We start from the raw sequence: 27,063 nt of genomic DNA on the forward strand, positions 1-27,063 counted from the left end.
ATATTACCCTTCCTTCATCCTCAACATTGGTCAAGGGTAGTTTAGGGATTTAAATTTATTTAACTGGCTGACATCATCACTTAACAACATAAAACTAACGGTAGGGACTAATTTGTCATATTGGGGTCTAAATTAGGAGTGATTTGAGTTTTTTCAAAAACCAGGGGGTAATCTGAGTTTCGTTTGAAAACTAGGGGGTGAAGTGTAATTTACCCTATTTTTTATTATGTCCACATATTTATTTGACACTCCTCTTTTCACTAGAATATGCCTGATTAAATCTCTAGGGAATCAGTCATAGGATTTTTCCAGGTCAATAAAGACCATATAGAGATCCTTATTGCTATCTTTATATTGTTCCATGAGCCTCAATATGTAGATAGCTTCTGTCGTGGATCTACCTAGCATAAACCCAAACTGGTTCTCCGAGATATGAGTCTCTCGTCTCAAATGTGCTTCAATAACCTTCTCCCAAAGTTTCATAGTGTGGCTCATTAGCTTTATGCTTCTATAGTTATTGCAGCTTTGGATATCGCCTTTATTTTTGTAAATCGGGACAACAATGCTTCTCCTCCATTCATCTGGCATCTTCCTTGTATTCATAATCTTGTTAAACAGCTTGGTTGGCCAATAAACCCCACAACCTCCTACAGTTTTTCCACACTTCTATTGTAATTTCATCTAGGCCTAGTGTCTTGCCTGCTTTCATCTTTCTTAGGGCTTCTTTAACTTCTACCACACTAACCTTTCTTACCTAGCTATGACAGGTGGTATCATGTTAAAAAGAATACTCGTTCGGGTCAAATCTACTCGACCTATCTCCATTTAGTAGATTACAGATATACTCATCCCATCTCTTCACAATGTCCTCATCCCTTATCAACACCCTTCCATCGTCACCCTTGACATTCCTCACCTGCTCAAAATTTCTACTCTTCCTTTTTCTCATCTTAGCTATCTTATATATAGCTTTTTCCCCTTCTTTTGTGTTTAGGTTGATATAGAGATCCTCATATTTCTTCGCCCTAGCCATCCCCATAATCTTCTTGGCTTCTTTTCTGGCAGCATAATACCTCTTTTTATCCATTATCTCATTACTCCTTTGCCATGTCTTAAAACAATCTTTTTTTGTCTTAATGGTTGTTTGGACCTCATCGTTCCACCACCAAGTTTCCCTAGGGTCCTGGCGACTACCCTTTGCTTCCCCTAGCACATATTTGGCAACCCTCTTAATACAAGTCATCATCTCATTCCAAATCGCATTGGTGTCTCCCTCAAAGTCCAACTTTCCTTGTTTGACCACAATATCAATAAATGTCCTTAAGTACTCCCTTTAATCTCCACCACCTTATCTTAGGATGCATAGGTTCCCTCCTCCTACACTTTTGTGTATTGAGGGGCATATCCAAGACCACCAATCTATGTTAGGTGGTAAGGCTCTCCCTAGAGATAACCTTACAGTACTTGCACACCAATCTGTCTGCTCTTCTTGTTAGGAAGAAATCTATTTGGCTGTGATGATTCCCACTTTTATAGGTAACTAAGTATTCCTCTCTTTTTTCAAAGAAAGTTTTCACAATGGGAAGATCATAAGCTACCGCAAAGTCTAGGATTGAGGTCCCCTCATCGTTCCTCTCCTCAACCCCGTAACCGCTATGGACACCTTCATATCCTCTACGATCACTCCCAACATGTCCGTTCAGGTCAGCTCCAATAATAATCGATTCATCCTGACCAAATCCCTGCATTAAATCATCCATGTGATCCCGAAATTGACGTTTAGTACTTTCATCCAATCCTATTTGGGGGGCATAGGCACAAACGACATTGATAGCTTCTTTCTCCAACACCAGTTTGATGGATATAATTCTATCCCAGTCTTTTTACCTCCACTACATCCTTCTTTAGATCTTTGTCCACTATTATGCCCATGGAAGAAGAACTCGTGAGATCTCGCGAAATCTCGGTTTTGAAGTGGTCGAAACGAGATGTTAGCCGAGTCCCAAAAGTGCACCAGCTCAGTCGTGTCGAGATCTCGACCTAACCCAGATTTTGACCCTTTTTTCCTATAAAGACTTCCAGAACTCGACAGATCTCGCAAGTTCTCTGTCAAGTGAGACTGCCATTTTGGTATAGAGACACATATCTATGCAAACCTTGGTATACAGACACAGAACAGACACTTATTTATGCCTAATATCCCTTAAGTAAATGTTTTTGTATTTGTATTTTATTTACTTAAGATATTATTCATAAATAAGCAAATACCCCCCTATTTGAATCCAATAAAAGTAGTTAAAAAAATCAAATTCCATAAGGATAAAAAGTCAACCCCCCCAGGTCAAGAACAAAAACTGAAATTTTTCGGCGGTAGATGCAATTTTCAACTTTTTAATGTTGGGGCTTTTCTCAAATCTAAAAATTCCATAAAACTTTCCAACAAGTCCAAGATTGCTTAAATCTGATTTATATTGAAGGAGTTATGCACCGTTCAAACTTGATTTGGTGTGTGCGAATGCTATCAAAATTGCTCTGAATGAAAATATTTTTTTGAATATCAAAACAAATGAATATTTTACCACTTTTGATTTTTAGCAATGTTTTACCGTATTAAGATTTATGGAATTTTTAGATTTGAGAAAAACCCCAGCATTAAAAAGTTGAAAATTGCACCTACCATCGAAAATCCAGTTTTTGTTCTTAAACTGGGGGTTGACTTTTATCCTTTTGGAATTTAATTTTTTAACTACTTTTATTGGATTCAAATAGGAGGTATTTGCTTTTTTTATGAATAATATCTTAGTAAATGAAATACAAATACAAAAACATTTACTTAAATGATATTAGGCATAAATAGGTATTTGTCCTGGTTTCTGGCATAATTAGTGTTTGTATACCAAGGTTTGCATAAATAGGTGTCTGTATACCAAGATTTCCCACCGAGATGACCAAAACCACAAGATCTTGCCAAGATGGGGTAATAAATGGTATCGAGATGACCAAAACCACGAGATCTCGCCCGAGATGGGGTAATTTTTTGTATCGCCTGACATCACATCTCGAGGTCTTGAAAAACCGAGAAACTCGGCGAGATCTTGTGAGTTCTTCTTCCAAGTATACTGCTGTACCCTTTTTCTATAACAATTTACAGCTTGCTTTCTATTTCTATATATCTTTTATTATTACTTAGATTCCCTTCAAATGTCGCACTACAGTTCCTGTTTACATGTTCCTCAAATTCTGTTTCCAGCTACTGAATCTGATCAACTAGAGTCCAGATTCTGGTTCTTTGCTCTGTTTTCCTAGTACAATTAGGACACCTGTCCTGTTCTCAGATTTCTATGAAATTCTGCAGGTTAATAGAGTCTGTCAAATAGACCATTCGTCCTCAGTTTCAGGTCATTCTGACCAATCCTTTGTGAGATATAATTTCCTCTTATTCACCCTTAATTCTGAACGTGCTTAGCTATTTCCCGATTCGTGGAAACCCTGTGTTTTCAAATCACTCTCTAGTTTTCTAGCTTGGGATTTTACTTGCACCAGAGAGACTCAAATTGGTCATATGTCTCTGTTTTCGTGATAGTCAAAACCTATATAGTCTGCCTGAACTGTATAAAGACCATACCATGCATTTTTTACTATACCACAAGGAATGTTTTTCCCCTATTGTACATGATAAGCTCCCTTCAGATATTGTAATACAAAGGCTTTTCAGTGTTTGATAAAAGAAAATGGGAATGCAATGGCACATTGGCATTACACATTTTGGTAAGGCATGGATCCACAGTAAATGCTACTTGTTTTCTTTTCCCTTCTCATCAATTCCCTGTATGTCAATTTACAGATAAATGCTTCTTTCAGTTCAGATTAGCTTTCATATTGCTTCCACATAAATCAGCTTTTTTCTAATCACTCTTGTTAGTTCAGCTCTGGAAACTAATTCCACCTATTATATTCAGATTTTTGTCCATACCTTATTCTAGAACTCGGACCTATTTTGTTCTGATATCCCTGATTGGGCTTATTACCTGCAGGCTATCAAACCGTCCTGCATCACAAAGACTGCTGAATTGGCTTTAGTACCATCTCAAACCATGAATAATGCCCCCTTTTGGCTCAATATTTTTGTTTTGTGGATGGCTGCATAAGTTAGAATCATCCCAAGAATTTGAACTTTGAAGAATAGTCCATTGTTCCTGCATCACAAAGATTTTGGTGGATAGGCTTTAGCACCGTCTCAAACCATGAACAAAGCCCTTTCGGCTCAATGTTTTGTAGTTTTTGTGCAACTTCTCCTGCATAGCTGCATAAGTTTGAACCATCCCAAGAATTTGAACTTTGAGGAATAGTCCATTGTTCTTAAGATCCGTATGTGTGACACTCAGAGATTTTAAGAATGACAGAAGGAAGTATATTTTATACAAATTTCTGATTTTCTATTGTATACTAGTCCTGTCTGATGACAGGAATTTTCCTCCCTCACTTTTGTACATACACTTGTTTAATACATGTTACACTTTTCTAATACATGTTCTTTCAAAGAATAATCAACAGAAAATGAAATTATAAGTACTAATCTAATCCTGAATATCATTCACCAGAGAAGAGCACTTGGGAGGGTAACATAAATATTAATAACTACAGTAAGAGAGACCCCTGTGATAAAACTTGTCCATACCAAACTTCAAAAGCTATAATGAGATCCTTGACCATATCTGTCGTTTGAAGTAATTTATATGTCACCACTTTAGCAAGTATACACAGCTTTTCAAGTTAAATTATGCAAAACCAATATCCTATTATAGAAACAGACCAACTCCCTAGTATAGAAACAGGGAACCTGCTATAGGTCTAAGCAGTTGGCTGATAGAACATACCTGTCAGGATACTGAAAGCATGAGAATTGATCCTCAACAGTATGCAATGTCAAATTGGGGTTTTGAGCCATTATCTAATTGAACATATGAACAAACATGAGCACCCAATCTATAATAAAGATGTAGAACTGAAAAACTCCAGAAACTTTCACATACCGCATTCATCATAGGTTCATAAATCACTTCTGCAAGATAAGCCAAGGTCGTACCACTGTCAATTATAGTCCCTTTCTGGTTCCCAGTATCCAATGCATCAGTGGGAAGTTGGAGAATAGTACCACCGACCTCCACTGACTCCATATTGACATTGTAGTGTGGTCTATCATAAAAATAAATTTATAATCGATAAATAGATAAAAATATTCTAAAATCTAACATTAACTTTCAAGCATAAATGTTAATCAAGAATACAATATACACATGAATACAAATCCATCACATATATAAACATATAATGTGAAAACCGCAATAAATTTAAACTTCGGAACTTGTGTGATTTCAGGTTCCAATTCTGTAGCCATGGTTGCTTCGATGCTATGGGTTGCATCTGTCGAGGATATGGATCAATCCCTCGACACACCTATGGAGAATTCCGGAGAATCTTCCCAACTTGCTCTTCTGGAGTCGGAGGACCCTGCTGGTACCCCGCACTTAAGCCACCTGTGTCTGATCTGCTGCCTGGACAGCATGCAGAACCTCTCCATCAATTAACGCCATTGTAAGTATGAAATTACTTGTATTTATTAATGTATTATACGACCAATTAGAGTTTATAGGGGTAATTTAGTAATTTACCTCTGTGGGACCCGCATCCCCATTGGGGAATCCTATTTCCAATAGTTACCCGTACCCAGATTACCCTTGATGTAATATAACATCATTATATAATTAGAATAACTTAATTTGTAACTAATTCTACTTAAAATCAGATTTAAGAATTAAGTCATAAAAACAGATTTTAACTATTTAAAACAAACAAACCATAGTTAACAACTATATATATATATATATAAGTCATTTCACTATTCATAAATCACAAATCATAAAACCAAAGAGGGCAAAACCGATCCAGCCTTGGAAAGCTTAGAGAAGAGATAGAAAAGAAGGAGAACAGAGAAGAAGAAGGGAAGAGAGGACTATACCATGGGGCTTTGATCTTCTACCTGAAATTGGAGCTTTGGAGTTCAATTGCACACCTTGCTACACATTTCAAAGCTATTTATACATTGTTGTCTACTGATTTCAGGTAAGCCATAAAAACCCTTGTTGTTCCCATCTTCTCTTTCTCTAAACTCAAGCCTAGACTATGCCTAAACTGAAATCTGCCATGAAAACTCTAAGAGCTAAGCTTTTAACCAAATTATGCCCAATTAAATCCTGTTCTGAACCAATTAATGGTTCAGATGTGGCTGTGACCTAAATCCCCATCTTAGGAACCCAATTCTTGGTTGAATTGTCTAATTCATGAACCCTAAATGGGTAATTGAAAGTAATTAACAAAAATCCCCAAATTTGAAACCAAATTCTGAAATTGATCCCCAAATTGGTTAGACCCACCTTAATTTAGAGCTGAAACATGAAATTCACTGCCTGCATGTCAAGATCTGGGGGTTACAAGCAAAACCCTCAATCCTGCCCCTTCAATCGGATGTAGATGCAGGTTTTGAACCGATCGACCGGTTGGTCTGACCCCTGAATCCGGTTCTGTCATTTTGGACCAAAATGCCCCTTGAACCTTGGATTGACTTTGGTTTGTCTCCTGACCCGAATAATTGATGTCTGCCATTGTTTTAGGACTATTCTTGCCTTGTTCTTGACTGTTCCTGCCTGATTACTGGAGTTTTACTACCCTACACTAGTTTAACACATCAGGTAAGGGAATTTGACTTAATCTCAGCGTGTTTATTGTCTTAATTTCTTCTTGTTTAATATGCCATGCCATGCATCATTGTTACTGCTCAGATCATGTAGTTTTCTAACTTTAAATTCTTTGCACTAGACTGCATGTGAATTAGGTTGCATTGGCATACTGCATTGTATTGATATTACTTGATACTGTACAATTGATGATAATGATGCACTGTTTACTTTACAATTGAACTGTACATACATGTGCCATCATGATAGACTGCATTGGGCTAGGATATATATATATATCATTACCCAGTACTACGTCCCTTACCAACAGGGGAAGAGGTGTTGGATAACCCGTGGTAGGTCCGAAGGGTAAATCCGGAATGCCATTCACTGTCCCATGTTAGCGTGTGTACTCCGCTGTGGGAACAAACAGTAGGGTTAGTCACTGGGGGTCCGTTAGCGTCAGATGTATGATGCATGAGCTGCCGGGTCTCCACCGTAGTAGAATGCTTTCGCTCGAGTGACCGACGTCTGGTTATGTGTTTCCAGGACCGAGGCTAGTATTCTATTACAACAGTACTTATACCTCATGTGACTAAAAATTCATGTTAGGAGCACGCTTGATTAGGACATTCATCATGGATTGTTGTGTTATGTTTGCGTGCATTTCCTTACTGGGCTCAATGGAGCTCACCCCTGTGATCACCTTATTTTTCAGATGATTCTACTGTTTCTGGTGCTTCTGTGGGAGTCTCCTCTACACAGGACTCTCCTTCAGCTCACGGAGTTGACACTCCTCACTTGATGGAGCACGATGCTTCGTGCTCATGCGACGACTGCGCATTCTCTTGAGCCGCCTGGCTAACAGGCTACCTCTTTCCTCTCTTTTCGTATAACACTTTTGTATAGACTACTGTAATAAGTCTTTTTGGGTTTTGGGTTACTGTTTGTGAACTACCAATGTAACTCAATTTCACTTGAATCTATATATACAGCTGTTATCACTAGCTCTTCCTTATTTACTGCCTTATTTATATATTTAATTGCTTCCGCTGCATTTAAATTCTGTATTTGTGAATGTGATTGCGAATAGAGTACAGCACTTGCGATCCTAGTGGGTTGGTTGGATGTGAGAGACATCCAGTCACACTTGGCCCTTATAAACCGGGCCGGGGTGTGACATATAATCAACAACGTTACAATCCTTAGTACAGTACAGTATATGAATCCCTCACCTTTCTTCCTTACTCCTCTTGATGCACTCGTCTTTAGACTTATAAGTATTTGGGTACAAACGAATCCCCTTCAAACAAAGTTCCAAACTGATGTTCAGCTAACAGCTTCTTCTTCCTCTTTCTCCCTAGTATAGAACCCAACACTCACAGCCATGATTGCCTTCCTAGCTTCCTATTCATCAACTCAACCCACATAGATCCTAAGCTCCACAGCAACAACAGTCCATCCTTCTCTTCTTCTTTTTCCTTTCTTCTTCTTCTTCTTCTTCTTCTTCTTCTTCTTCCCAGTTCAGAATTGGCTCTTCTTCAATTCTTCTCCATGTCCTTTCAAATTGGAATTCCAAAATCTCTAATGGTCATCTTCAGAATTCATTGCTCAAGACATCACCTCTAAAACAGTTCTAAATCATAGAAAACCAAATCTTTTCCTTCACTATTCAACGGTACTTTCCTTCACCCACCGTTTCCCTTTTGAAATTCTGATTCAGCAGTAACAAGAACATCAACAGTTCATTTCTGCAACTCCATGACCAACAGTCTATTCCAGATTAATTCTCTCCTTCCTTCTTTCCCCTACTTCTTCTTCTTTTTCTCTCAACTCCAGAATTCGGTTCTGATGTGTTGAGTATCTAATCCCTTTCTTTCATTCAGTCATACCCTTATATATCATTTCCTAATCATTCACTTAAACCCATATGTCTAATTACTTACTCATTAACTAATCAAACATCAAATTCATTTAATTAAGGGAAAATATCATCCCCCTCCCCTCTAAGTTTGCCTAATATCAATCCAGTACCCAAGTTTTGAAAAATATCTACCCCCTCCCCTACTTTATAAAGATTATATCAACCGTACCCTAACCATTAAAAACAACTATTAACTGATGACGTGGACAGGTCTAATTTATCTAAAACCCCAAATTACCCTTAAGTTATTTTAATTCCAATTTTACCCCTCCAATCCCAAAATCCCCTTTTTTATCCTTTTTCCCCCCAAAAGCAAAAGACATTTTTTATCGTTTTTCTCTCAAAATCAAATCCCATTTCATCGTTTTTTCCCAAAAGCCAAAGCCCTTTTCATACCTGCAACCCAAAAATGAAGAAATAAACAAAGAAGACGTTCTACCACAAAAAAGAAAGAAAAAAAAACAAAGAAGACGAACAAACGAACTGGCCCCACCTTCTTCTTGTCTCTAACTGCCTGTCCCGTTTCTTCTTCTTCCTCTGCTTCTCTGGTTTCTTCTTCGTATTTGATTTCTTAATGATCTTTGGGCCATGTTTGTTGTAGTTAGAAAGATACTCTCAGTAGCTATCTCTTCCATTCGTTTTCGATTTTTCAAGAAATTGTTACCCAAAAATAAGTTACCAAACTTTCTCCACCCTGTCTGCCTTAATGTATGTACAACCCAATCATTAATCAGGTAGAGAGCCAAGAATATTGATAAAATTGCGGGTTTTCCGTTGGTCAGAACGATCCTCAATAATTACATTAAAACTTGCATAAAGTAAATCTTTGAGGCATATAACAATGAATCTTCCAGAAATATCCAAGTACTTGAGTTTTGGATTGCTACCTTCAATATGAGTAGGACCATCAAGATGTTTTAATGTCAACCTTTCAAGTTCAGGGCTGGAAGAAACCAAACATTTAAATGTTGCATCAGAGAGTTTAACTTGTTTCAAAAACAGAGTTTTGAGACAGCTAAAGCCTTTGAAGGTCAAAGGATGTACGATTACGCAGGAAACCAGTGTTAAATGAGTCAATTGTTTGAAAGAGAACAAAGATGGAAGAACATTATGAGGAAGGGAGGATTCAGAAATCTGAAGTTGAAATTCTGTCAAAGAATTTAATGAAAGGGGAAAAAATCCAACTGTAGATCTCTGAACAGGTTTGCAAATGAGAACTAGAGATGTTAAATGTCAGAATTGGGCCTCTATGAATTATGACAACATGATTGATAATTTTCACAAGTTTATCATGACCAACTGAACCATGTGCAACTCACTTCAACAGCTTCAAAACAGAATCTCAAATAGCCCCAAAACTCCAAAACAGCTCTAATTTGCTCCAAAAATTAGAAACCCAGAATCTCAAATAGCCCCAAAACTCCATTAACATTTGCAACTCACTTCAACAGCTCCCACAAAAAACCAGAGCATCCAAACCAAAAAAACCAACAGAATCTCAAATAGCCCCAAAACTCCATTAACATTTGCAGCTCACTTCAACAGCTCCCACAAAAAACCAGAACATCCAAACCAAAAAAACCAACAGAATCAAAAACTATTTTTAAGGAAACTCATACATGTATCGATGGGCACTGAATCAAGCTCTAAAAACAGAGCAGCCGCAGGGTTTAATAGGCTTTCATAGATATGAATCAATATTAACAGAGAACAATGAATAACACTAAAATCAAAAGAGTTTCTTGGTTCAGCCTTCCAAAATACAGTCATCAAGCTGTGCTATACACAGGTTTCCAACAGTGTCTTCTTTCTCCCCCTTCTTCAATCTCTCAGCTTCTCTTCTTTCTCCCCCTTCTTCTATCTCTCGATTTGGGTGTTGCAAGGGAGAAGAAAGGCTTTTGCCTTTTAACTTTACATAAGGGTAATATAGTCTTTTCACAAGCAAGGGAGAAAGACATATGCTTTCAATAGATATTAAAAAGGGTAATTTTGTCTTTACACAGGGTTTTTTTTAACACTGTTACATGGTTAGGGTACGGTTGCTATAATCTTTATAAAGTAGGGGAGGGGGTAGATATTTTTCAAAACTTGGGTACTGGATTGATATTAGGCAAACTTAGAGGGGAGGGGGATGATATTTTCCCTTTAATTAACATTAACCACCAATCTAATTAATTAAACTAGCTTACCTTAGTCATGTTAGGTAATCATGGGATCATCTCCATGGTTGCCCATGGGAAACCAATAAGAAGCATCATGGGGTTTAGTATAAAAATTTATTAAACCCATCTCTTTTCTTGTCACATAAAAATTAGGGTTCACAAGAAAAGAAAAGATCATCTCTTTTCCATCCCATGGAAAGAGAAAATCATCCCATACCCGAATGCGTAGCGGAAAGAGATCGATTCGGGTGTTCTTTCGCATCCCATGGATATTAAATAAAAGAAACTCAATGCATAAATAAAAACATCAAGATTCGCTAACTTGTAGAGCCTCAAGTGTTGCTCCTCCTCCAGATAATGGTTCTTCTCCCAACGAGCACTTTAAGAAACCCTTTCTTGAACCTTCTTGATGCAGCCAAAGATTCCCAAGTCAAATACACAGCTTCTCCGAAGAATAGAAAGATCCAATCTTTCACAAAAAAACAGGGTTTTCCAAAACCCTAACTGGCTCTCCACTCAAAGAGGATAAGAGCACAAGAGAGAAGAGAGAAGAGAGAGAGAGAATTCGTGTGGAGGGGGGAGCAGGGAAATTCAGCCAAGCATTGAAAAGCCGCCCCCCCCCCCTCCCTGTGTTTATATAGATGGGCTCTAAAGAGCTCATGCCAATCCCCAGTGAGAGTCTGACACACACTCTCCTCCAAATTTGACTTGAAAACTAAAGGGATTTCTCGATGGGCTTCCAATTGGTGAAGAAGCAGAATCTAAAAGGAAAATAAAATAATTAAAAAGATTTAATTTTTAATTAATGGGCTTTTAATTAAATGCATCAGGTCCATTTAAAATGAAATAGATTAAGGGTATATTACTCCCCCTCCCCTCGGTGATGCCCGAATGACAAACCCCTCCCCTGGGTATTGGGTAACAACTCTCCCCTCCCCTGAACTCTGAAGATTCTATCAACCATACCCATTCCGTAAAAAATGGCTGTTAAGTGATGACATCACCCAAAATATTTTCATTTAAACTCCAAAATGCCCTTATGAGACAAAGATCGATTTGTCAAATGACAAAACATAGCCACTGTTCTGACCCAAATACAGGTTGAGTCACCATGTTCACCTTGAGAACAAACCGGTCTGAGAATGTGTAGATCATCACGACATTCTAATGTAAGGCTAGGTTGTAAATAATCCTAACCCCAAAAGATAACCCTCCACAGCAGATCCAAATAGTCCAGCAGAGAAATAACAATTAACAGTAAACCAAAATAGAATTAGATTCAGAATTAGAAGGTAGGAACTAGGGTTTAAACTAGGGCTTGATTCAGCCAACAACTATGGCTCTAACCTGGATCGACTGGAGCTCTTCAAGGATGGAAGCCAAAGCTATCTTCAGTAGGCCTTCAATAACAGATCGAGTATAGCTTGAATAGGGCAGAAAAACCAGATCAAAACTTCACCACAGATGATTTCAGGTATGCACAGATCAGAATCTTCGAACCTCCAACAGAAAATAGAAAGTAATAGCAATCGGCAGCCCTGGTTTGTTTCCTTCAGATCAGCAGTTGAATCTGCGTTGTCATAGTGCTCCAAGGATCTTCAAGCTTGAATCAAAACACCAGAATGCTCACTTGATAGTTTGGTTGCAGGTTCTTAAACAAACAGAAAATAGAAAAGAGAGGAGATCGAGTAAGGAAGAAGGGGGAAAGGAAGGGTTGGGCATCTCACCCATCCGTAACAAAAAGCTGTTACTATTTTTTCTATTTTTAAATCGACAGATTGGGGGCGGAGGAGTTGCAGGAGGAAGAAGAAGAAGGGGTCAGAGGGTAATATAGTCTTTTTCTAACACTTAACAGCCATTTTTTACAGAATGGGTACAGTTGATAGAATCTTCTGAGTTCAGGGGAGGGAGAGTTATTACCAATACCCAGGGGAGGGGTTTGTCATTCGGGCATCATCGAGGGGAGGGGGGAGTAATTTATTCATAGATTAATTATGAATTAGCAAATCCCAGAAAAACCCCGCATAATAACAACTTATTATTATTCATCCAAAAAAAAAAAAACCAACTTATTACACTCCAACCCTCCACTAAACAACATCATCGTTATGGAATCTAGGGCATGTATCTCAATACTACCAAACCCCATTCCATAGTACATGTCCACATTAGAATTTCTGTGTACGTGATCGGAATTCGCAAAATACGACCAAATTCTTTAATCAAATACATAAAAATAATTTATCATTTTATGTGAAAATAAATTTTGCAAACCATTTCTATAACGGTATAGGATCCTGTTTCTCATTCAACCATCCACAGACAAACTATCCTTGATGTTCCCCAATCGGGCAGTGGAGACCATGTTGAGTAACTATTTCACTCACAAAATGTTCCCGCATTTCCAAAACATCGGCTTCGGTTCTCTTGAACTTTAGTCATTGATGAACCAAAGAATGCATTCACATTTTGCAGTGACAAGGCCCACTCAGGTACTGGGTCTCGGTGACACATGTCTATTCCATATCTACATCCGACAGTGATACATGAGGGAATCGACACATGTAGATTCTTCGCCAAAACACACTAATATAACGATACATGTAGATTCTTCGCAAACCATTTCTATAACGGTATAGGATCCTGATTTTCATTCGACCATCCACAGACAAACTATCCTTGGTGTTCCCCAATCAAGCAGTGGAGACCATGTTGAATAACTATTTCACTCACAAAATGTTCCCGCATTTCCAAAAAATCAGCTTCAGTTCTCTTGAACTTTAATCATTGATGAACCAAAGAATGCATTCACATTTTGCAGTGACAAGGCCCACTCAGGTACTAGGTCTCGGTGACACGTCTATTCCATATCTACATCCGACAGTGATACATGAGGGAATCGACACATGTAGATTCTTCGCCAAAACACACTAATATGTGTACTCGCATTCGTAGCTTGACCATGTCTAGGCATACCCAATGTGACGACCATATGATAAGGGTGTCCAGCCCAAATCCTAGTCGCGACTACCATTTTAAGTGTAAATTTACGGATATATATTGCTCAAAAAGTTTATATCGCATGTAATAATATTAAACCAAAATGTAGAAAAGGTTCGATACAAAGTAAACCTGGTTGAACTGAAACGAACCGGCTTTGATGGACATACATATCCAACAAGTCAAACCTCTACTAATTATAATATCCCAGCACCATAAAGACACCTATTCCCCTTATGTGGCTGAAGTCCCAAGCCACCTCCTCCTCTTTAAGTCATGTGACAGCCCCTTCCATGCCACCTCATCCTTGCATGAGCAAGGTGGCTGATCCACTATGTCACCTCCTCCTTCCTTTGTTAAGTGTCTATCCTTACCTTGCCACCTCCACCTCTCCCATGCACATGGTGGCATCACCACATGAAACCATGTGGACCAATCCTAATCAGCCACCACTAAAAATCCACTTAAGACACTTAATTCCTTCTTAGTCTAAATAATGCTAATTACACTAAGAAACTATGGTTAGTACTAACCTGCCACCACCTACTTCACTATTCACATAATAAAAATCAATCAAATAAACTCAATTAAATCAATAGAGAATATTCCAAACACCTTCATATAGTAATATTATATTTTAACAATTAAGAAATAATATTAAAATAATAGTAAAATATTCCAATTTATTACTATATTATTAACATGGAAATGCAGGGCATTACACCTAGGCCTCCGTTGAATATGACCATACCACCTTAAACGACTCTCTCTAGGCTTGTCATTTATCGGAGCAACTCCCAAGTCTGCTCTTATATATTCATTTCATACTTTATCCTTCCTTGTTTTTCCACACATCCATCTTAACATCCTCATCTGTGCTACACAAAGCTTATCAATATGACACTTCTTAACTGCCCAACATTCTGCCCCATACATCATGGCCGGTCGAACAACAGTCCTATAGAATTTTCCTTTGAGTTTTAAAGGAATACGACGGTCACAGAGCACTCCGGATGCACCTCTCCACTTTATCCATCCCACTTTAATTCTCTATGAAACATCATCCTCTATGTCACCTTCTTTATTTATAATTGACCCTAGATATCTAAAATAGTCACTTTGCAGATCTTTCTTTCCTCAATTCGCACCATACAACATAGTGTGATTAAAATTACACATCATATACTCCGTCTTCATTCTAATAAACTTAAAGCCTCTTGTTTCCAAGGTAAATGGGCCTTTTCTATAGGTCCACATACTAGGGTGGTTAATCAACTCCAAGATTAGTAGTTATTTTTTAAGTAATTGGGGAGAGCTGTGCTATTAGGTATTCTAAATTGAGTCTGATTCCTATTGATATTTTAATTTCAGATTTTACAGTCATGTTCACATTAGTAATTTGGGGATTTCTTTGAGTCTATAAAGAGGTAAAGTCCATCGCTGTAACAAATCATTGTTAAGATTAATGAATAGAGATTTCTGGTTGCTGGTTGAACAATTCGAGTGGAGCTTTGGTTGTAATTTTGAGACTACTTTCCCAATTTCGCAGGATCATGGTCTGGAGTCTACTGCTAATTTTTTGTTCTTCTCATTCCGAGTAACCTGATTCCATATTAACAGGTCAGCTTCTAGTTCCTTAAAAGTACCTTGTGATACCCTGTTTTTCCCTTCAAGTTGGCTCAACGGCTTCTGTTCATAGCTGCTGGAATACTTGTTAGTTTTCCTGGAAATTCACGGTTAAGATTCTGTAACTGTTTTCTTTCAAATATGATTATTAGATTTCAGTTTTCAATTTCTATCACATCCATCTTAATAGCCTACCCTGCCTTCAAGTTTCTATACATCAGTTTCAGTCATACCATTCTATTCTTCATAGATTTCAGTAATATTTTACACATCAGTCGGGCCATATAAAGAGGGTTTCTCAACCAGAATTTTGCCCCAAGAGGTCAGCTTTCGTTGAGATATAAATTTTCTCCTAAAACTCCGTTTTCAGCCCTTATAGATTTCTCATATTTTCCCTAATTAAACTTATATTCTGTTAACTTCTGAACTTCTGAATTTTCTTGTACTATTAATCTGGTGTCTTACTTCAGTTCTAAATTTTTCAGAGTTTTCATATATGAATCCTAACTTCTCAAGCAGAACCAGCAAGCATCTTTCTCTATTCTCCTAAGTTGCACAAGTTAGGGTTCAGCCAGCCCAAGGTCTGCATCAGGGGAGTGACAATTTCAGCATGGCCTTGTTTATTGTATTTGCTTATTCTCATGTCTCTTCTCAAATCTTTCGCCTTGTTCATTTCTCTCTTTATTTTAAAAAACACAAATTTTCCTCTGCCGATAACCCAAAAAAGAAAATAAATGCATACATACATACACATAAGTTTCTGCAAGCATGTGCCAGCCAATAGAACATTTCTGTCCATACTGGCACTATTAAACCTAATTAGTAAATCCACATCATCATGAAGCCATAAATGAGGAACTTAATAAACTGCTTCACAAAGAAGATAACATCACATACTGATTCTGTACCAATGGAGTTGTCTTTACTTTCGGTTGTACCACTTCTCCAATACCGAAGATTCCACCTCCATTAGCACCACCAAAGCAGTGAGAAAAAATCTTGTTTACTTTTCCAGATGAAGCCAGTTGTGAAATGATGGACGAATTTGACTGTCCAAAACCAAGTATGCCATCAAGAGCTCCATTAGATGAACCTAGATCACCAGATTGTTTAGCACCACACCTACCACAGAAACATAGAGAACTCTATATATTATAGATGCAGCGTTGCAACGAAAACTTTGAACAGAAAAATGGGTAAGGCAAACACCAAAGAGAAAGAAAGCTCCCACGAGAGAGATAGATCAGAACAATAAAATCAGATAGTGGCAGAAACAACAGAAAAGAATTGAATTAAGATAAAACAGAAAACTAGGATACATCATGTACGTCATGCAGCGAGGAAAGGATAAGATTTGTATTAATTTTCCTCCAGAAAGGTTGGACGTTAGACTGACATAGTGAAGTTTTGAGGAACTTGGAATCAGGAAAGGCATTAAAGATTTGTTCATGTCCACATATAATTCTACAACAGTGAAGTAAAACAAATCACAAAGCACCTGCCAAGTACCAATATAGTTGGTTCTACACGCATCTCTTTTTGACCCTATATCACTGACATAGAAACTCATCAAGGACAAGCTGGGTCCAGATTATGGTTTGACACACATGACATAGTTGGGGTTAAGGCTAGTCAACTTGAAATTGTTTTTTTTTTTTCCCTTCTTCCAAAGCTTTGCTCGAGGACCCTCCCCTAAACTGTATATTGCCTGTCTAATTTTTTGCTTTAAGACGAAACAAAATTACCACATGCAGCTTGAATATCAGAGTGGTTTACTCTCAACAGAAGCTGACATGGAATACTTGATGTATAGAGAATCTGTCTTTCTGAATAAGTTTCTGTCTAAACTCTAATATGAGTAAGAAGAAGTTCAAATCCTGAGAGAATCCAAGCCAGGTCCAATATAAAAGAAAGAAAAAATAAAAGCAGTCATTCACTATACCCTATCGTATGTACTTGCGATGAGCTCATCATTTGGCACAATAATAGAAAGGAAACTTACCCAAATATAATGCTTGAATTTGTTGGTGAAGTTTGGAGGTTTCCACTAACTTCATTAAATTGTACAACATCATTCACATAGTATCCAGAAGTTGAACTCCCGTCTCCATACACGACATTATATCCACAGTAGGATGAATTAGAGGTGCAACCAGGAATGGGGCCTCCAGACGCAACAGCGCAGAACTCTTGGTCACAACTAACTATTTGTGCAGTATTCGAGGCATTTGGATCGTACAGCTGAAGATCGACCTGTAAAATAACACATGCATAATTTACAACGTGTATTACAGAGAGGAAGCTGAACCAAGAACTCGGATAAGCACAAGTTCTGTCTGCCTCATGTTATGTTTGGGCTGTAAGACAGAAAGCTTTTGTATGAACATTGCTTGGTACTAAAACAAAAGCTTTTTCAAATCAAAAAAGGAAAAGAAATAAAAAGAATGTGAATAAGGAATGGAAATCAAATGAAAAAGCAAAAGAATAAGCATACACCAAGATCGCTTTTCGTTGGACAATTAGTACATCCGACGCAATTCACCCATAAAATGTCACTTCCTGTGTCAACTTGAACATAGTATGTCTTTGTAGGAGAGCCGATTCCAAGTTGTGTAAAATAAAGCCTAAAAGAAGCAAACCCAGAATTTATATATAATTGAACGATGAGATCTGAAAGACAATGCAGCAACTAACTTCACAAGCCAAACCAAATCAATCCCACAGTCCCTCATTCTAACTTCCACCTAATGATTTTAAAAATTAACCCAATGAGCAGAAACCCTCAAACGTCAAGATAAAACATCAAACACATCCAAAAAAATATATATTCAACAAAGTAATGAAATTAAGAATGAAACTAGAGAATTGGAGACTAACCCAGAAGAATTTGCAAGTCCATTTCCACCCAAGGGGAGATCAATGTTATACAGCATCCGACGGTGACGGCGACTATCATGTTCTTTCATGGCACTCAGAGACCCATGCTGCCGCCCAGCAAACTTATTTACCACATTCAATACCACGCTGGCAGATACATGGCAAACCAAAAAGAAAACCAAAATGGAGAACCCAAATATCGATCTTCTGAGATCCATTCCTCTCTGTTCCCCTAGCCACTGTCTCCAATTTTTCAAGTTTCACAGAAATTGAAGAAACCCAGAGAGGGAGAAGGAGGAATGCAATAGTTCAGTTTATACACACACGCAGAGAGAGTGAGAGAAAGAGGAAAAAACACAGAAAAGTACTCTCCAAGTCTTTCAACGGCAAAGAATTCTCTACAGATGGTACCCTCTATGGGCTTGTATCTCTCTTTCCTTGTCTTTCATTTTTTCTTTCTTCTCTGCTTCTTTCAATGATCAAATCATTTCTTTGATGAGTCGAACTCTTTTGACTCCGTGTTTATAGATTGGAAACGAATCTAAATACCTAACAAAAGGAGATTTTATTAATTGAAACTTAATTTACGATAATATAATTTGGCATTAAATTGAAATTTCTTAGGTATACGTACTTCAGCTTTCAACTGCCGTCTACCACACTCCCATACGTTTCAACCGCTCTTCCTTCGCTGCTTTCGGACATACCTTCCAGGTTGTTTCAGGCTTTAAGCTTTACACAGTTTCTGCTTTATTTTTATGGGAAAAGGGAGTATATGCTGGCGGTGTGTACTTCTCTCTCTTTCTCTCTCTTTCTCTCTCTCTATATCTTCTATTTTTTTTTTGGGAAGCAGTTTTCTGCACGAGAGTGTGGCCTACGCTAGCACTACCATGTGTCTATCTCTCTCCTCCTTAAAACAAGGGCTAGAAGTGTCTTTTCACTTGGGAAGGAGAGAGATAGACTCATGGGAGTGTTGGCATAGGCCACACTCCTGGACAAAGATCTTTTTCCCTTTTTTTTTTTTTTTTTTTTTTTTTATGAGAACAGAAAAGGATAAAACTTAAGAAACCTAATAGAATACATATTGTTTATCTTGCACATAGGTCGCAAGGTTAAGGGCTATAGCTAGACATAAGTTATTTTTAAACTTAGTAAAAGAAATATCTAGAGATCTATCAATTATATACATTAGATCTTTAATATAAAGATGAGGCCAAGGATAGTTAGTAGGGGATGGCAGAGCATTGGCAATGATTTGATTTGAGCACCAAATCTCCTTGATCTCCAAGCCTATATGCACTGCATGAGCTAGACCAGTCCTGATGTTGTACAATTCTAGTTCCCAGATCGTAGAAGACAAAATATTCCCTGCAGCAAAACACAAAAACCTTCCATCTAACAAAAAAATGTACGACCAACCTCCCAGTCTTACTCCTGGAGTCTGGATTTCTGCACACATTAAAATAGGATATTTACACTTGAGACCTTGATAACCATGGAACCAAGTTGCAAATATTGTCAGGCATCTTAAGTACATCATTGGGACAGAGGGGAATGGATTGTAACTTTAAATCCGCTATCCAACGTGAGACTTGGTTAATCACCCATAAAGCATTCGGTTTTTCAGAACCAAAGATAACTTTGTTTCTGGTCGACCAAATGAAGTAGCATGTAATAATAAACACCTCAAAAAACCAAATGGTTGAGGCCTTATCTAACTGTCTTGAAGAAAAAAATTTAAAACAAAAGTCGCTCAGGGAATCGTAGACTAGAGATTTAGTACGCAGATCCAGAGGTCCAGCCACCCAAATATGTTTGACCCAATCGCACAAAAGGAATAGATGCCAGTAGGATTCAATACAATTTCCACAGAAGGCACAGGAGGGGTCGATTTGAAGCCATTTGGAAACGGAAGCCTTGACCTATTCGATATTCCACGCTTTAATTTATGAATTTATATCACACACACTTGTCAGTGGAGGGTTAATGGATCACTAAGAAAATTTTAAATTTGGGATGAATCTTGAGTTTCAAACAAGCCGAACTTGAGACAAATTGAAACTATGTCCCCGCAAATTTGACCAGGTAACAAGAAACAATTCATAAGAAAGGCTGGAGTAGAAGCTAATACCGATTGGATTAATACCGTACGACTTGCATAGGATAATAAATTTGATTTCCAAATAGTAAGCTTCTTTTTCATTGTATCCACTACTCCACCAAATTCTTTAACTTTTGACCTGCAAGGAAACAGGTTAGTCCCTAAACACACAGAATTTTTTGCCATTTCTTTTATTCCAATTAGATCTGAGAGGACTTCTTAATTGAAGAAGGCACATTTCTGCTAAAATGGAGAACACTTTTAGCAAGGTTCATTTCCTGTCCTGAAAGATCTGAGAAGAGATCAAGAATTGCTTTAATGGTTAGCAGATCTTCAGAGGAGGCCCGACAGAAAATGAAAATGTCATCAGCGAACAAAAGATGAGTAATTCCAGGGGCATTATGAGAGATCTTAATGCCCCGAAAAAGATTCAAATCTCAATAAGCAGAGATTAATTGAGATAACACTTCCATGGCAACAATAAAAAAATAAGGGCTGAGAGGGCAGCCTTGACGAAGGCCTCTAGAGGCCTAAAAAAACTCAAAAGGACTGCCATCCAACTTAATTGAAAAAGAAGAGATGGAGATTAGGGCATTAATAAGATTTTTCTAATGATTGCCAAAACCCAAAAAATCAAAAAGAGATGTAATGAGTCCCCATTCAAGTTTGTCATATGCCTTAGACATATCAATTTTTATTGCCACAAAACCCATTTTGCTTCTGGTATGTTTAAAAAAATGGAAAATCTCATGGGCTAAAATAATATTATCAGAGATTTGACGCCCAGGTAGAAAGGCGGCCTGAAAAGGGGAGATAATAGAAGACAAGATGGGCTTGAGTCTATTAGCTATTAATTTAGAGAGGATTTTGTAGGTGACATTGCACAAAGTGATTGGTCTGAAATCACCTACCTTAGCAGCGGATTTTGGAATTAAACAGACAAGGGTATGGTTGGTTCCTAAGGGAATGGTAGCATTGAGAAAGAAATTTGAAACAAAAGAAAGTAAATCCATTTGCACCAGATCTCAATATTTTTGGAAAAAAAAACTGCTTGAAAACCATTAGGACCTGTAGCCTTAAAAGGACCAAAAGAAAACAACACTTCTTTAATTTCCTGAAGGGAGGGCATAGAAATAATGCTGTTACAATCCGGCTGTTGGATAACCTTAGGGAAAAGACATTCAATGAAGCTAGAATCTAGGGGCTCCGAAGTGGTAAAAATAGATTTGAGATGATCAGCAAATAAGTGGGCCATAAGCTTTGGACCCTCAACCTGTTTACCGTGCTCATCAATCAGAAAATCAATCCTTCTAGATCGCAAATTGGTTTTAGAAACCGAGTGATTAAATTTTGTATTTCTGTCACCATCCCTAATATAAACCTGTCTAGACTTTTGTAACCAAAACAATTCTTCGGCTTGGAAAATCCACTGCAGTTGATTAGCAATATGGTGAAGAAATTGTCTATTAGGGGAAGGGCTATCAGAATTTTGTAAGAAAGAATCAGCTAGGGAAAATTTAAGATTAGAAACATGCCCAAACACTTCCCTATTCTAGGTTCGAAGGGCATTGGATAAGCTGGAGAGTTTGCAGTTAATGGGGTCACAGGAGTTGGCCTACCAGATGGATGTGCAAAAATTTGGGAAAGCTGGGTGATGGGTCCAGGCATCTTTGAAATGAAACAATTTTTTGTAAGATGAGCGACCCCCAATGATGGATAGTAAAATAGGATTATGATCCGAACCAACAGGAGATAATCTGGTAATACTAGCATTAGGGAATGTGGAAAGCCATAAAGGGCAGGCCAAAGCATGGTCCAAGCACTCCTTTATAAGACGAGGGGGATTTTGCTTATTTGACCAGGTAAAACGAGGACCTCTAAAATGGATATCATCAAGAGAAAGGTCATGCATAAGGTTGTTTAAACTAAGGGTGGCAGAGGACGGTTTCAAAGGATTTCCTCCAATTTTTTCATCCGGGTGGAGAATTTCATTGGTCACCAATGATGCAAATCATATTATCCAGTTGTTTTAAGAAAGAAAGCAACTCAGACCAAAAACAAGTGCGGGCCATGGCATGGGGTGGAGCGTAAATGCAGACGAAAATTTTACTAGCAATAAAGTGGGTAGATGGCACAACAGAAATAACTTTGATCTGGGGTTTTACAAGAACCCACAAACCCCCCCCTCTCTTCCTTTAGTTCCTGAGCTATTAACATGACAGCAAGAATGAAAAGAGACAGAGACTGAGTCGGACGGATTTTGGAGTGATCCGTACATTTAGTTTCACAAAGAAATATTATATCAGGGTGATGTTTGTTAATATGCAATTGAAGACATTTAAGGGAAAATTTATTATTTAAACCCCTAATATGCCAAGACAAAATAAGTATGATGAGAGAATAACTGGGGCAGAAGAAAAAGTGCATACAAAATCTATACCGACGTGGGGAGAAAGTTCTTCTCAAAGCCCTTTTGTTAAGTACCAAGATGCTTATAGATATACACAGTAACAAAATAAACAGTATACATGAGTAATTAAAGAAATCCACAAAGACAGTGAAGAGATGTACCAGATTCAATGACCGAGGTCCCCGAGAGATGCCAGTTACCGAGCTAGATGGGATGTTTCAATTAGCATTAAAACTTGAAGAACCAAAAGTATGATATGAAGAAACTTCATCAATCCAAGCATGAAGAAATTGAAAAAAGGAGCTAGGATCACGCGTGGAAGCAAGGTAATGGTCAAGAAGCAGTTTCAAAGAGGGAGTTTCAGCAGAGATAGAAGAGGGGAGAGGAGAGAAAGAGATTTTTCTTTTTTTGACATTAAACTATCCAAGGGGAAAGCCCGCAAAGAACCCCGAAGGTGGGGGTGGAAGAGAGGTAACAGGCACAGGGTCAGAAGTGATGCCAAAATGAGGGTCAGGGTCCAGGTCCAGGGGTAGAGGGGGAGGAGCACGAGCAGAAGAACCACCAGTTTCCAAGATGTCCAGAATTTCTTTTTCATTTGGTATAACATCAGCAGAAAGTGAGTCAGATTTTGGTTCAGTTAAAAGGGCATTGATAAAAGAGTCATCACAGGATTCTGTAGGTGAGGTGATGGGTAACAGTTCAGAGGGTGCCACAGGGAGTGACACAGATGGGTTCAAGGGAGGATCGGTCAAAAGTTCCTGGAAACAACCAGTACTAAGGCCCAAATGCGGGGATACAGGGTTTAAACAGTCAATCCTCTCCCACTCCATGAAAGCATTACTATCACCATCCACTAGGCCTTCTCTCACTGGCCTTCGAACCAACGAGTTGGGATTGGACCCTGAATCAATCAGAAGCACTATATCAATCTGTCATTCATTTGGCTGATTATCTACCTGGTAGCTAGTAAAATTCACGTGGAGGGCGTTGTGAGAGCTTGATCAAACAGACCCGCAAAAGAGTCAACAGTAGAGGGACTTGATGGTTCAAAGATGGTGGGGCAGGAACTGATATCATGACAGATTAGGCCACAACGTCCATAAATTTTAAAAGCTTTGTATTTTAGAACAATTGGGAGCAATTCTCCACTTGATCAATAACTTTACCCTAGCCATAGTAGGAAGGAGGTCCAGATCGGTTTTCAAGTATAGATCAATCACTTTACCAACACATGATAGTGCCTGTTTAATGGCATCAAAAGAGAATGCTTCCGCTGGAACAGGGCTGACCTGTGCTCATATGGGGACATAGTCACATTCAGCAGAAAATATATCCTCATCAAAATTATGGGGAATCACATGAACAATATTATTTCCACACCACCAAGGACTGAGTGAAATAAGTTGATCACGAGCAGCTGTCGAGTTTAGCTCGATCATAAACCGCCCCTCATCCACAGAGGAAAAAGAGATTAAACCCAGTGGATGCCATAGCTCAGTGAAGAGTTCCTTCAGAGTGTTGTTTGAGGGCTGGGGGAAACCAATAGAGAAGCCAAATAAGACTGGATTTCCATTACTGGAGATAACCAAATCCTCAAAAACAAATCTGTTTGGGTAAAGTACATCCTGAATGAAGAGTTGTGCACCACGAGCGTGAGGGGAAAAGGAGGATGGAGAATGGTTGTGGGATCCTCTATGCCTGTAACCAAACGCCCGTCGGCCACGATACTATCGACGATTACCCACCAATTGAGGTCTCCTGGTGTTACATTAAAAAATCGTCGAGCAGTCCTGCGAGTGGCATCACCTGCAAGTGGACCAAGGGGTCAACAGAGAAAACCGGTGTGGTTCTCGCCTAGGGCTCTCCGATGCCAAAGTTAGATCTCCTGAGCAAATAGATGAATAGTGATTATTCAATATGAGTTCAGATGTCCCCTCTGAGGGTGGTGTGCCTTTCCTTTTATAGTGGAGTATGATGATATGGAGAGTCCCAGTTTGATGGCGAGTGTGTCGTTGAGTGGATAGAGGCCCTGGGTAGCAGGGCTCTATCCTGATTGGCCATCTCCCCGCGGGAGGGAGTGTCCTGGTGGTATCAGGATCCTTGGCGGATAGATACTCGTGTGTAGTGATAACGTCATTGGTGCTTGAATCTGTCTGGGTGATGTGATTTCTAAGTGGTGGCCCAAAGTCCTGGTGGTGGCATAAGTCTGCAGTGACACGATTGGGTCATAGACGAGCGGCCTCGGTGTCCGTGTACATCACGTCTACATCCACGGTGCCGCACCTGGGTGAGAGGCCATGCCTGGGTGAGGCCGTGCCTGGGGTGTGAGACCACGCCTGGGTGAGGCTGCGCCTGGGTGCTGGCCGTGCCCGGGTGGGACCCCCGATTGGTTCTCCTTGGTTCTGGAGTGGGTCACTTTGTGACACGTGGCAGCCGCTGACTGGTTCAGTGAATCTTGGATGTATCATTTGCCCCCCATTCTCTTGAGATAGGATGTCCAAGAGAGTAGATGCCTTTATATAGTGACGGGTCCGCTGCGAATGAACTTTCTTTGTGGGGCTTGCTTGTAAATCTGTTAGTGAGGTAGGAGAGGTTGGAGGTTCAAACCTTTCCTCCTACACTTTTTCTTCTTCTTTTTTGCTTTGTTTTTTGTAGATATATGTCCCTCTTCTTCTTTTTTCACTTCTCATTTTTTCTCATCATTTCTCTTTCTTACTTTTTGTCTCCCACTTTTTGCTGTTCTTAAATTTCTCCTTTGCATTGCACTTTTGTCTTTAGTCCTCTTTTTGGTGCCCACCATGTGCTTGTCCTTGGGTCACCTAGACTAGTGTCCACTTTTTGGTTTTCCTTCCTTTGGTTTTGGGTCCCTGTGTATGCCTTGTGCTCACTTAGTGTCTTGCTTACTTGGAGGGCTTGAGTGGTGCTTGGCTTGAGTGCCTTGAATTGGGTGGTCTCTGTCACTTGATCGTGCCCATGGTGTGGTCGAGTCATCGTGTGTCTGCTCCCCCGCACGATCGCCTTCCCCCTAAGGTAAGTTCAACCCCTTCTTTTTTTTTCTTTTTTTTTTTGATGCAGGGCCGCACCTAGGTGAGGCCTCGCCTGCGGGTGTGGCCGCGCCTATGGGTGTGAGGCCATGCCTGTGGGTGTGAGGCATCGCCTAGGGTGGCCGTGCCTGGGGTAGCCGCGCTTGTGGGCTGAGGGCAGCTCCTGGGGTAGCCGCGCCAGTGGGTGTGAGGCCGTGCCTAGGGTGGCCGCTCCTGCGGGTATGGCCGCGCCTATGGGTGTGAGGCCTCGCCTGCGGGTGTGGCAGAGCCTATGAGTGTGAGGCCTCGCCTATGGGTGTGAGGTCGCTCCCGTGGGTACGATGGACCCTCAAGCTTCTCTACTCTCCTTCTTCTTGTCTATGATGGATATGCTATTTATACTTTGCAGGTGGTTTTCATTTCATTTTTCTTGCTAGCTTTTTGTTTGGGAGATCACTTTCTCGAGTAAGTAGTCTATTCTTCTCTTATCGTTCATAACGTCTCCTAATGACCCTGGCACCGCTTTGGTCGGGGTTGGATCTTCAGAGGAGCGTTCCCCAGGATCGCCTTCTTCTGTGTGTACTCCATCCTCTGTACCTTCCCCCAGTGCTAATGATGGGGGTGTGGGACCTTCTAATGTCTCTGGTCCTGCTGATATGTTGGGTCATGTTGCTAGTATTGTGTCCCCTTCCGACTTGGTCTCCCTTCGTGAGGAGTTCCACATTCCTGCTGAGGTTGTGTTATGTATTCCCGGACCTGACGAGTATGCCTTCTCTCACCGTGCAGATGAGATCTATCTCTGCTGTGCCTTATTCCTCCAGGGCCTTCGCCTTCCTATCCCTCGCTTTGTCGAGTTGGTGCTAAAGCATTGGCACCTCACCCTTGGGCAGGTGTTGCCCAATTCTTGGAGGGTGATCCTGGGTTTTTATGTATTTTTCACCCGCATGGGGCTTGCCGCCACTGTTCCCCTGTTCTCCCACTTTTATCTGCTGAAGAAGGGGAATCATGGATGTTATCACTTTGCTCGCCGCGTGCTCAAGGGGCCCTATGCCTCTTTGGAGCTTCTCACAGGGATCACTAGCAATATGAAGTATTGGAGGGACCGCTTCTTTTTTGCTATGGTCCCCTGATGCCCACTGTGGACTATTAGGGAAGTTATTGACCTCAAGAGGGTCAACCGGGGCTTAAGCTGAGTGATTTTGAGGG

At 39.5% G+C, this 27,063-nt stretch overlaps 1 protein-coding gene and 1 long non-coding RNA gene across 3 annotated transcripts in view; one reads left to right on the top strand and one right to left on the bottom strand.

The window, feature by feature from the left end:
- The window catches only part of LOC122656161 (aspartic proteinase 36-like), a 68,959-nt gene extending 49,904 nt beyond the window's left edge, over positions 1-19,055 (bottom strand). The window contains exons 1-8 of one of the 2 annotated variants that reach the window (XM_043850617.1): positions 18,958-19,055; positions 18,696-18,872; positions 18,324-18,547; positions 17,941-18,070; positions 17,449-17,699; positions 16,344-16,568; positions 5,034-5,196; positions 4,878-4,951 (exon numbers count right to left, since the gene is read on the bottom strand). In XM_043850617.1, the coding sequence (XP_043706552.1) occupies positions 4,878-4,951; positions 5,034-5,196; positions 16,344-16,568; positions 17,449-17,699; positions 17,941-18,070; positions 18,324-18,541 (1,061 nt within the window). In that variant the 5' untranslated portion in view covers positions 18,542-18,547; positions 18,696-18,872; positions 18,958-19,055. Of the gene's footprint in view, positions 1-4,877; positions 4,952-5,033; positions 5,197-16,343; positions 16,569-17,448; positions 17,700-17,940; positions 18,071-18,323; positions 18,548-18,695 lie in introns of both variants that reach the window. The other variant, XM_043850618.1, reaches the window with a different exon arrangement.
- On the top strand, positions 9,762-16,869 carry LOC122656163. The gene is made up of 3 exons (XR_006332053.1): positions 9,762-9,966; positions 15,108-15,109; positions 16,859-16,869. It is a non-coding gene; the product is annotated as an uncharacterized LOC122656163 (long non-coding RNA).
- Positions 19,056-27,063: the final 8,008 nt, after the last annotated feature.

Source organism: Telopea speciosissima, chromosome 3, assembly GCF_018873765.1.
Source record: "Telopea speciosissima isolate NSW1024214 ecotype Mountain lineage chromosome 3, Tspe_v1, whole genome shotgun sequence".
Lineage (NCBI taxonomy): Eukaryota > Viridiplantae > Streptophyta > Magnoliopsida > Proteales > Proteaceae > Telopea > Telopea speciosissima.